Source organism: Gigantopelta aegis, chromosome 6 (assembly GCF_016097555.1).
Source record: "Gigantopelta aegis isolate Gae_Host chromosome 6, Gae_host_genome, whole genome shotgun sequence".
NCBI lineage: Eukaryota > Metazoa > Mollusca > Gastropoda > Neomphalida > Peltospiridae > Gigantopelta > Gigantopelta aegis.
This window is the reverse complement of record NC_054704.1, coordinates 27093872-27106859: the sequence shown is the minus strand read 5'-3', so window position 1 is coordinate 27106859 and position 12988 is coordinate 27093872. Positions and strand designations below refer to the sequence as shown.

Below are 12988 nucleotides of genomic sequence, written 5' to 3'. Positions count from 1 at the left end.
TCCCAAAGTGGTGCCGCCCCCCCCCCCCCCCCCCCCCCACTCATGCACCTGAATATTACACCTTGACAGTTGATGGCTTAACCACTATACGACTCTCAGATTTGGCTAAAAACTGTATTTACATGCCTATATATCGTTTCAAGGTTCAGACACAGTGATCCCAAGCCAAGTCTCCATCAGGGCAACAACAAACAGCATGGACAGGTTAATAGATCACAGTGTTTATATCTGTAGCTGTAATCTGCTAGTCTCCTTGTTTATCATGTTTGCACTGATCATAGAACCAATAAAACATCTGTTTCTCATAGACTACTACTGTGACATGTGCTTTGAATATAGTTTTATTGCACCTTCTGAAGACTTATCAAGGGTAGATAATTTTTTCTTCGTATCAGTGAAAGGAAACAAATGGTTATGTGATGACACCTCAGCACATTGTTTCAAGCAGTCACAATTTGGTGACGTGTTTCTGCCATATTAGCTGTTCTTACTGATTACTGACGAGCAGTTTAGTCAACAAGGTAGAAAGGAAGGAAGGAAATGTTTTATTTAACGACACACTCAACACATTTTCTTTATGGTTATACGGCATCAGACATATGGTTAAGGACCACACAAATATAGAGAGCGGAAACCCTCTGTTACCATTTTATGGGCTACTCTTTTCGATTAGCAGCAAGGGATCTTTTATATGCATCATCCCACAGACAGGGTAGTACATACCACAACCTTTGATGTACCAGTCTTGGTACACTGGCTGGAACGAGAAATAGCCCAGTGGGCCCACTGACGGGGATCGATCCCAGACCTACCATGCATCGAGTGAACACTTTACCACTGGGCTACGTCCTGCCCCACAGGTAGTTATTTCATTGATTAATCGGTCTCGTCACTTAGGGGGTAGACAGCCATTGCAAGCTGTTCATTACGTCATTGCATAATTAAAGATAGTACGTGATGTCACATAATACATGTATATAACACACTTCATATATTCCTTCTAGTGATGTAAAATATATCCCAGTCCCACTCATTTCAAGAAAATCAATCCTTGGAGCTCAATTAAGCTCACTAAAGCTCGCTCCAACGATTGATTTTCTTGACTCTTGTTAGAAAAATCATTTACATATTCTGACCTACCCATATTGCCATACCTTGGATGGGAACAGCTCATTACATCGAATGACTGGGATATATTCTGTGAAAAACACATTTCATTTTTCTATTTTTTTCTTGTTTATATTCAACTGAGGTTCAAGCATGCTGTCCTGGGCAAAACCCCTATCTTGAGAACAATGATTAATTGTTAGTGATTAGTGAGGGGTGGAGCCTGTATTGTGATATGAAACACACACCTAACTCTACTAGTTTCACTGTGGTATGTGCTATCCTGTCTGTGCATATAAAAGATCCCTTGCTACTAATAGAAAAATGTAGCGGGTCTCATCTCTATGATGTGTCAAAATGGCCATATGTTTGACATCCAATAGCCGATGATTAATAAATCAATGTGCTCTAGTGGTGTTGTTAAACAAAACAAAATAACTACATTGTACTAGTTTCAGTTAAACCTCATAGATTAGTCACTGTCAAGATGAATTATTATCCTATAATAAGACAACAGGATATAAAACCAAGACTGTACATAATTTGGGGGAGGAGGTACAGTGGGCAGTTGCCCTTGGACAAATATAAAAAGGGCTGCTTTAATTTAAAAGAGCTATTTTTGTCGAAGTGGGAAAGGACTAAATGAATGTTTAATGATACCTCCGTTATTGGGTGTCAAACTCTAGTTGTAAAAGACTTGTATTACAACATTTGCCCTTCTTGTTTTACTAGAACTTCCCTGGAAACATCGTATTACATATGTTCTGCGCCATGTGCCGACCCTCTGTGTACAGCTACACCTGACACATCCTTAATCAGACACCCACTTCCTGATTCTATCTCAGTTAGTTTTGCTTACATGATTACTGTATCGTGATGACAGTCACTTGAGGAAGACATCCCAATTATAAACACCTGTATGGCGTCTCTGTGTGTGAGAACAAACCATTAATATTACTAGCTGTGAACATTCAGAAGAAAACTGCTGACAAACACACATAACAGTCAGTGATAACAAAGTGTGACATTTAAACCCTCAGTTCTGTGGTTCACACAAACTAAGTCTTTAAGTGGTGCTTTGGAATTGTGGTCAAGACACTGTGTCAAGTACATGTAAGTTGTGGTCAGTTCAACTGGTCCACTAGCTGTGGGCCAAATTTTACATGTATAAACCGGTTGTTTAAACAAGGGAGGGAAAACGTGTAATGCAGCCTTTGATGTAACATATGTTGGTGAAACTGGTTGGAATGGGAAATAACACAATGTGTTGACAGACTGGGACTGAATAAAAACAAATTAATGGAAATAAAATCAGATAGTTATTCCTATTGTTAACTGTCTGTCCTTGACCTATTCCAGCCCATTACAATTCCTGAAACAAATAATAAAGCCAATTATCTATATTTCTATTCTCAGTGCACACCCCAGGACAGAGTTGTATTCCAGAGTAATAAATGTATGAAACTACATGGAGCACAGATATTTTATGGAAAAGGGCCTGGGCACACAGACTCCCATTAAAAAAAAAAATGGGGGTTGGGGGGGGGGGGGGGGGGAGGCAGGCTGATATTTGCCCCAATTAAACAAAAATTTCTAAATTTGAATAATTGTGAGTAGAATGATGGAAGTGTCTAGCAAAAAGGTTTCAGGCTGGCTCATTTTTCCTGAACGTCTTCATCATTTTCCCCCAAAGGCAAAGATTTTCTCCATCATTGGGGAGGCAGTTGACCCCCTGAACCCTCTCCATCTCATACACTTATTGGAAAAGGGGTCAAGCATCTCCTGACGGGGCTTCCAGGGCTACACCAGTGACATCTTCATGAACCCTCACAGCCATCATCAGTACACCAGTGACCCCCCCCCCCCCCATGTTATTATTTCTGGAATGGACCCTGTGGACTCACATATTTGTATTATTCCATGTCTTGAGGATTGTATCACTGGTGTCATTGCATCATGTACTTAAGACTCATCCAATTCTCAGTGCTCATACTTGATCTATAAATGAATGTGCTTCGACAGATTAAGGGAGGATTTTGTGCTCAAGTGGTGTCATTAGGTTTATAAGCCGGCTTGAAATTTTAAGTCTCCAGAAAAACAGACCGAGAGTTATGTTGAAATCTTTAAAGAGAACAGGTTAGTGGCTTTTGTCGTCCATTTTGTGAAGTCTTTGTTATATATTAAAACTGGAGTTTGAAAAATTCCAGAAATATTTCTCTGGTGGTGTTTTCAAAAGAGATTTAGATTACAGTTCCATGAAGAATAAAGCACTGTTAAAACTATAACTGAAGAAGAAATCTACACTTTATTTAAGTTAAATGAAAAAAAAAAGGTTTTCTTTCCTAGTCATGTTGACAGATTCTCTCTGTCTTCTTGCAGATGTCAGTTTAGTTAAATCAAATCTCATCTTAAATAGTACAAGCTGCTATTCTCAGAGGCCAATTTGTTTGGTTTCGCATGGTTGCATAATGGCAGCTTCCTGCCAAAAGTATTTATTAACTTTTGCTTTGAAATGTAAACATAGTATCTTGAACTAAAAGCTGATAAAAAAATTGCAGCCAAATAATTTAATTTACAAGAAGGAAATGTTAATATCAGAAAATCTTTAGTGGACAATTGACAGAATTGGGCTTGTTCATTTGAGGCAAACACCTCAGAACAGGCAGATGTTGCCAACAATTTTGATGTCTTTGTGTAACCCTTTTTATATATATACTACTCAAAAGAATTTAAGGGTCAAAAATTTATAACCAAATAAGTTTCAGAGTGTATTAGATTGATGATGTAAACTACACCAACATTTTTATTTATTGTTCCATATTTACAAAAAAACACAAATAAACGTCACTGTATACATGAAAGTCACATGACATGCTGTCAAAGTTGAAGGTTGTCAAACATGGATTTTACACATTAGAACATTTGTTTAATAGTGTGTGAATCCAACCCTGGCGCGAATACACTTGACACATCGTTGCCTCATGCTGTTGATCAGACGTCTGAAGAACTCTTGGGGAATGGCCTGCCACTCTGCCATAAGAAGTTGACCCAGATCATGAAGGTTGGCCGGAGGGGCATGGTTATCCCGAACTCTCCTGCCTAATTCGTCCCAGGCGTGCTCTATTGGGGCCAAGTCAGGCGAATATGCTGGCCAATCCATCCTGGCGATACCTTGTTGTCTGAGAAAGTCCGTTACCACCCTGGCGCGGTTTGGTCTGGCATCGTCATCCTGCAGAACTGCCCCGCTGCCAATCTGCTGAAGGCCTGGGAGAACCAACGGCTGGATAATCTCATTCAGATAGCGGATTCCATTCAGATTGCCATCCACCACATAGAGGGGGGTCCTGTGGTGGATAGAGATGCCGCCCCACACCATGACGCTGCCACCACCGAACCGGTGACGTTGTCTAACATTAACGTCAGCGAAGCGCTCCCCAGGACGTCTGTAGACACGAACCCGACCGTCGTTGAACTGGAGACTAAACCTGGACTCATCAGTGAACATCACTCGACCCCACTGAACACGTTGCCACCGCAGATGAAGCGTGCACCAGTGACGTCTGGCCGTTCTGTGACGTGGTAGGAGTGGTGGTCGAACAGCCTGGCGACGGCAGCGTAGATTATTGGCTCTCAGACAATTGCGTATGGTTTGATCAGACACTCGAGTTCCAGTCGCAGTCCACAGATTGTCACATAATCGGCATGCAGTGGTTGTGCGTTGACGTAGAGCCATATTGGTGATGTAGCGGTCCTCTCTATTTGTAGTGCTTCGGGGTCTTCCCGAACGTGGACGATTTCGAACAGAATTCGTTGCTTGGTACCGTTGCCACAGTCGGCCAACGACACTCTGACTGACACCAAGTCTCCGAGCAACATTTCTTTGCGTATTGCCATCCTGAAGCCAAGCAATAGCCCTTCCTCGATCTTCGATAGTCAGTTGAAGTCGTACCATTGTCGAATTTGGAGTGTGCACCGTACACGAACGCAAGCTCCAATTATACGGAAATTCAGCATTGGGAACATGGAATACACGTGCAAAGCGTGCAAATGAAGCGCTTTGTGAAAAAGCAAGTTATGGGCACTTAGCAGACCTTTCGCTTTTGCCCTAATTTACGTGCAAATGTAAGCATGTTTTCGCCATTAGAACTAGTCGACAGTGTCAATGACAGTAGATTTTAATTCATTTATGGGTTGCTTAGACCCACTTTCGTCAAAATGGAACAATACCATGCGTGACATTATGGTCTAGCTAATATAATTGACATTCAGAAAATAATGTCGAAAATATCGTCTGACCCTTAAATTCTTTTGAGTAGTATATATATATAAGTGATTACTTAAAACATTTTTAACTGTCTATATCAGTGTGGTACTTGTATATGACTTAAAATGAAATACATGGACAACTGTACTTATTGTTCAGTTTGTTTTCTGATTAATAGATAATATTTAGGCCATCATTAAAAACTGTTTTGATTGTCTGTAACTCAGTAGTATTTTAGTATTACATTCTAGTTCAAATAAATGTATAGGCTCTGCCTGTTGCGCAATCCTTTTGACTTTTTTTTTTTTAAATGTAGTTTTATATTTTACATCTATAAGGAGGGATGGGGAATCTTACATGTTGTTCAGGTTACAGCAAATAGTTTTGTTTTTAAGCTTGGCTCTATCACAAAGGGCTTGAGTTATATCTCATATTGATGAACATGTCTAGGTGTGTGTTTGTGTGATAATATTGTTTAATTAGTAATATGTTCTCAGTGGGAAAACCTGTAATAAGCTACTAGGATCATATCAAACGCCATTAGGTTAGTGTTGACCCATTTCTCCCTCGGATGCTGAGTAGTCTGTGGATTATACTGATAAATACTTTTTCGTCTATTTGTCAGCCCAAGAGTGATTTTTTAATTTTTAAAAATATTTGGCACATACCTTACTATCAGTTGGTCTGCTGTGACCCATAATTAGGCGAGATATTTTTCTATTCTTTTGGGGTTCTTTCTTTCTCGCTATTCTTTCATTAACTTTTTCTGTTACTTTATTTAAAAAAAAAAAAAGCAAAAAAAAAAAAAAAAAAAAAGCATACCATAGTGTTGATTTGTGTATGTTTATTGAGTTCTGTGTGCCGGCTGTCAGCCCATACACAACAGATTAACATGGCATCAATAAACTAGCATACATGCAGTGAGCAACTATATATAGACCTTGTATCAGCAGCCATTTTTAATATTTTTTGTCAATTATTTCAGAAAAGCGAAAGTATTTTGGAAATGGTGCAGAACATATGTAATACAATGTTTCCAGGGATGTTCTAGTAAAACAAGAAGGGCAAATGTTGTAATACAAGTCTTTTACAACTAGAGTTTGACACCCAATAACGGAGGTATCATTAAACATTCATTTATGTGTAATTTGTAAGAACATTGGTCCATATATAAATAAAACAGCAATGCTCATCGATAGTAAAAACTGCTACCTGCTCATGGAGTATGTATTTAGCATATAAATATTTAAACAATGACCTTTAAAACAGGTTTCTTTCAAGTCTGTTTATGAGATTGTGTATCTGATTATTTTACTAAACTTTCCATGAAGTAATTTGTACATGGTACATGAATATTTACAACCTCATAGAACATTTAGGTCACTTTGACCTACATATCACATCAGTTTCCTTTGCTTTACAATCCTAAATCTCTTTGTAACACTATACTGGCTCACCTGGAATATTCTGCTGTGTTAATAGTCCATCCCATCCCGTTAACGTTTATACTAAAAAATCCTTTTTGGCAGCCTATGTAATAATTTATCAGCGCTGGGTTTGTTTGTTAGTACGTAATGAGCTAATATTGGCTGACCTCCAGCTGGTTTTAAACACAATGTAAACGTGAACATGCATCGGCATGTAAACATTTTATCCACTTAGGTAATTTAAATGCAATTCCGTATATTTTATTTAACCTGTGAATGGTGTTTTTGTGCTCTCACTCGATTATATATATGGTTCAATATTTTTGTTTGCATAATATATTGTTGACAATACTAAGTCGAAGTTGTGAGAAACTTGAGAATATAAAAAACCAAGCACTGAACTTCAGTGAGTTATGGTTACATTTGTGTGTTTTTTAAACTTTGAATTGTATATACTTGAATATACTAGAAGTAGCAAGTAATTAATTTTCCATAATAAACTCTCTTTTTTTCTGTTGTAATTTATGTTTACATATAAAACAAGTACTGCTCAGTCTGTAGACAACAATCACAAAAGGTCTTAAACACACAACTTAATAAACAAGAGTGTATTTTATGTCAATGTTAAACATCTTTGATGGACTTACGTCAAGAATCCTTTATAGAAAGGTGATTGTGATGCAAGGTCTAAATGTATTTATTCTTACCATGGTAGTCACTAGGTATTTTTGACGGGGGTTAATTATCAGGGCCGTAGCTAGGATGGGTTTTTTTTTCTTCTGGTTTTTTTTTTTTCTGGTCTTTTTTTTTGGGGGTGGGGGGGTGGGGGTGCAGATGAATTCTTGGAACGAATAAGCATGGAAGGTGCAGGACACTAGGGGTGCCACTAGGCATGCCCTCCAAGAAAGTTTCAAATCTAGAGGCTCTGAAATACCATTTTGCAGCCATTTTAGGGAGGTTATATACTTAAAACATCAATATCAATTAATAACCAATTTTAATAAGTTACAAGTGGAGGCAACTGCCCCACTTGACCCCTGCTAGCTACAGCCCTGATTTTCATAATAATTTCCAGTTGCACATTTTATTGGGGGTTTTAAGGCAAAGATCTACAAAAATGCAAAAGTGACTTCATTTATTAACTTCCCTCCCCCACCATTTTCACCCTTGTGATATCCTTGACTTCACTGTCATTGAATTTCAGATATATTTCATTGAGATTCTGAAGTGCTGTGATGACCACGTTTTCCAACTCTCAAGGATGGTTTGTACTTTTTAACTGTTACACACCATACGATCCATATTTCTTGTTTAATTATCTCTGTATTTTTCTGTGTCTTTCAGGCGAGCTTGCCAGAGGGTTGGCCAACTGAGATGGCGGGACACCACCTCCCGATGGTGCGGCAGATCGACCGCGAACTTCTGAGCTGTGGCATCTGTCTCGAGCGCTACAAAGTGCCAAAGGTCCTTCCATGTCTGCACACATTCTGCCAGAAGTGTCTCAACAACTACATTCCACCTGAGAGTCTTTCCCTGACCTGTCCCATCTGTCGACAACAGTCCATAGTGCCCCTGCAGGGAGTGATCGCCCTTCAGACCAACTTCTTCATCACCAACCTCATGGATGTGCTCAGCCAGCCCAGCTGTTGCATGATGTGTGACAAAGAGGAGAACAAGCCTGTGTCCAAGTGTCTGGACTGTGAGGAGTATCTCTGCGAGGGTTGTGTCCTCACACACTCCAATATGGACTCGGACAAGCTTCACACTGTGGTCAGTCTAGACGCTCTGTCTGGTAAAGCCAGCAGTGACGAGCCCCAGCTTGTGTGTCCGAACCACGATGGAAACGCGTTACAGTATTATTGTGTCGAGTGTGAGACTGCGGTATGCAAGAACTGCACCGCAGTGGAACACATTGGTCATAGGATGATCTCCCTCAAGGAAGCCATCCACGAGCATAAGAGCGGACTTCAGACTTTGATATCAGAAGCAAGGTCACAGATTCCAAACATAGAGCATTCCATATCGATAGTTACCGATGTCTCAGATTCTTTAGAAAACAAGTCTCGCATGGCTAAGGACAGAATAGGCATAGTCTTTCAAGAGCTGATGCAGATTCTAGATTCGAGGAAGTCTGCTTTGATAATAGAACTGAATTCTATTTACAGTTCAAAGCAGCAGACCTTGCTGGAGCAGCGTGAGACTCTGGAGAGCATCCTCTCGAGGATCAACAGCTGCTGTGACTTCACGCAGGAGACTCTGGAGAATGGGAACGAGATGGAGATTCTTCTAGTCAAGAAGGAGATGTGTGAGAAGCTCCAGGAGCTGGCTGGAGTCAAGATCCAGTTCCAACCAGAGGAGAATGAGTACCTGACATTTGATGAGAGCTGCTTCCACGAATTGAGCCCAGCGCTCCAGAATGTGGGAGCCATCCAGACCAACAGTGCGGTCGCTTTTGAAACAACGGCCACTGGCGAGGGTCTGAAGCACTGCTACATCGGGCGTCCTGCAGTGGTTACTGTGACAACTAAAGACAGACGCGGTGAGCTCATCAAGTTTGGGTGTGCCTCGCTGACGGCAGAGATTACAAGTCAGGACTTGGAACAGGTCATTCTGCCTACAGTCACGGATCACAGAAATGGAACTTACGACCTGACATACACACTTCGACGACCTGGAATTCATCAGCTGGAGATAAAACTGTTCAACCAGCACATTAGAGGATCTCCATTCAAGATCAAATCCATCCCTGGAGGTGAAGAGGTTGATCAGTTTGGCAGCTCTTCAAGAATACCCAGAACCAATGCCGTCAAGCAGAAAGGAACAAAACGACCTTCAAGTTCAAGATCACATGGGTCCAATCGCCGTAGCAACCCTATAGAAGATGATCTAATTGTCAGGATTGGAGTTAAGGGAAGGAATAAAGGAGAGTTTACCAATCCTCAGGGTGTCTGCTGCGTTAATGGGAAGATATTAGCGGCTGACAGTAACAACCAGACGGTGCAGGTTTTCTCTAACGATGGCATTGGAGAGTGTCGACTGAAGTTTGGATCACCAGGCAGAGTTCCTGGCAAGATGCAGCGTCCCACTGGAATAGCTGTCACTGTTAATGGTAACTATCTAATCGCAGATTATGACAACAAATGGATCAGTGTTTTTTCTCCGGACGGAAAATACATCAATAAATTCGGGACTGGGAAACTTCTCGGACCCAAGGGATTGGCAGTGGATAACAATGGACACATAATAGTTGTGGATAACAAAGCCAGCACTGTCTTTATCTTTCAGTCAAATGGAAAAGTGCTTCATAAGTTTGGTTCCCGTGGCAATGACAATGGTCAGTTTGCTGGGCCTCACTATGTAGCCATCAACTCCTCGAATGATATCATAATTTCCGATTTTCACAATCACTGTGTTAAGGTGTTCGATTGTGAAGGGTCATTTCTCTTCAGTTTCGGATCAAATGGTGAAGGGAATGGACAGTTCAATGCCCCAACCGGAGTAGCTGTCGACAAGAATGATAATGTTTTGGTAGCAGACTGGGGAAATTCGAGAATACAGGTAAAATTTACCATAAAATTAATTTGTTCATTTTGTATTATTATTTATATTAAAGGTTATTACTATTATTAAATTATTACTGTTATTGTCATTATTATTATTAAAATATATTTATTTTATTTAATTAATTTATGTACTCATTCTTATTTATTATCTGTTTATTCATTCATTTATTCAATCATATAAAAAAAGTTAAACTGAATGCTAAATTCTATGATATATATATATATGAATAATAATGTCTCTTTTTAATGTATATAACGATTCTCATTAAACTGCCAGTATTTGGTTTTATGGAACTACCGAGCAGGGTGCCATCACAAAACTTAGTACATAGAGTAATCAATGAGTTGGAAAATCTGTAATCTGTTTATGAAGTGTAGACCTTGGGGGAAGAGAGCCAAGTAAAAATGTTTTGGGTGTGTAATAGATATAGCACAACGTGTAGGTATTTCTGGCTTGTTTAATGCAACCAGCAGACTTCAGGACCTGTTGAGAAACAATTTGTTATTCAGTCTTTTCTAGGTTTGTCTAGATTTCAGCTTCAACATTCTCAGGTGAATTTGTTCTTACATCTCAATATCCTTTCAGGAGTTCTTACTTTAATGTTACGATACTGGATTTATTTTTTTTTATTTTTTTTTATTTATTTTTTTTTTTTTTTTAAATTCCATTTTCAAAATTCATATTTGCACATTTGAATGTATATATTTCATTTTAATAATATTGAAAAATAAATTCTATTTTCTAAAGGACTACATCTAAGTTCAAGTACTCAATACTTTGATGGAAAATAAATAACTATATCTTCAAAGAAAGGAAAAGAAAAGTTTGTTTAATTACACCTCAGCACATTGTTTAATCAGTGACTGTTAAGTGTCTAACATTTTAACTATATCACTTGGTCTAGAGAATGCTTCTACAGAGGCAAGTGGTGTTTTTATGTTTACCTTTTCCACAGTCTATGGTATAATGTTTTTGGAACACTTTGGAATGGTATATAATCCAACAGGTCCTGTGGCCCTAAAGCAAAACGTTTTGTTTAATGATAGTAAAGTTTTGTTTTGTTTAATGATAGTGAAGTTTTGTTTTGTTTAATGATAGTAAAGTTTTGTTTTGTTTAAAAATAGTAAAGTTTTGTTTTGTTTAATGATAGTAAAGTTTTGTTTTGTTTAATGATAGTGAAGTTTTGTTTTGTTTAATGATGGTGAAGTTTTGTTTTGTTTAATGATGGTGAAGTTTTGTTTTGTTTAATGATAGTGAAGTTTTGTTTTGTTTAATGATAGTGAAGTTTTGTTTTGTTTAATGATAGTGAAGTTTTGTTTTATTTAATGATAGTAAAGTTTTGTTTTGTTTAATGACACCACCTTAGAGAACATTGATTTATTAATCATCGATGTCAAACATTTGGTAATTTTGACTTTTATTCTTAGAGATGAAACCCACTATCCTTTTTCCATTAGCAGTAAGGGGTCTTTTATATGCATCATCCCACAGACAGGATAGCACATACCACAGCCTTTGATACACCAGCCATGCTGCACTGAATGAAACGAGAAATAGCCCATTGGGCCCACCGACAGGGATTGATCCCAAAATGACTGCGCATCAGGCGAGCACTATACCACTGGGCTAGAACCCACCCCTTCATATTAAGCATGCAAAAAGGTTAATGTTCTGTAGGGCTTCATGCATTTGATGGGCGGCTAATGTCTTATTGTTTGTGAAGGCTGTTCATGATGTCGGAGGATTTGTGAAAGCCACAAGTCTAGTGGTGTGATCTGCCTACTGTCACATCTAATTGTTGACCATTGGTCAGTGAAGCCTGTAGACTGCTGACCAGGCACGATGATCAACACAGACCTGTCTTGGTTTAGTCTGTTTAAGTATGAAAGCAGTAAGGCCAATAAAAAACATTGTTTTATGTCACTAACAACATTTACCCAAATTGCAGAGTATGTTTTCATCTGTATGTGTATATATACAGTATTAAAATAATTAAGAAATAAAATGCCTTCTGATTCACCCACTGCTAACAAAAAACAAAAAGACACTAAAAAAATGTTTGGTAATGTACAGGTATTTTACCTGTAGTCCAGATTTTCTTTTATAAATGTTTAAAGAAATGTTATTTATATAAAAAAAAAAAAAAAAAAAAAATACATGGACATGTATATTTATTGCATATATGCTACATTTTGTATTATAACAATAAATACTGGCTGTCAAGTTTGTCTCACCCCTATACAAATAGTCTGTACAGACTGAGTAAATACTGATATAATCCACCAACTTGATGCCCTAATATTTAATATAAAACTGAAGACAGCACTTGCCACAGTACCCCAACCCCACCCCCATCCCCAATTAAAATTCTGCTTATGGCAAGAGGTATTTTATCTACAAGTGGGACAGCCAATATCAGCCTTTAATATTCCTTTGATTATAGTCATTGATTGACATTAGAGATCATCCTAGGGCTCTACCACAATGGATTGATCATAGTATCCAAGGCATCTCAAGTGAGCACTCTACCCACTGGTCAACACCCCAGTAGATTTGTGTAAGTCACAAATGTTTATTAACCAGTCCACTTTAAGTTACTGAGATTGTTCACAGTCACATTTCGCTG

The 12988-nt window shown here is 38.6% G+C and overlaps 1 protein-coding gene across 5 annotated transcripts in view; it reads left to right on the top strand.

The window, feature by feature from the left end:
• Positions 1-12988, top strand: part of LOC121376526 (tripartite motif-containing protein 2-like) — a 104426-nt gene that overhangs the window by 76209 nt on the left and 15229 nt on the right. For all 5 annotated transcript variants that reach the window (XM_041504428.1, XM_041504427.1, XM_041504432.1 and 2 more), the window contains one exon: positions 8143-10356. In XM_041504428.1, coding sequence (XP_041360362.1) covers positions 8173-10356 — 2184 coding nt within the window. In that variant the 5' untranslated portion in view covers positions 8143-8172. The remainder of the gene's footprint in view (positions 1-8142; positions 10357-12988) is intronic.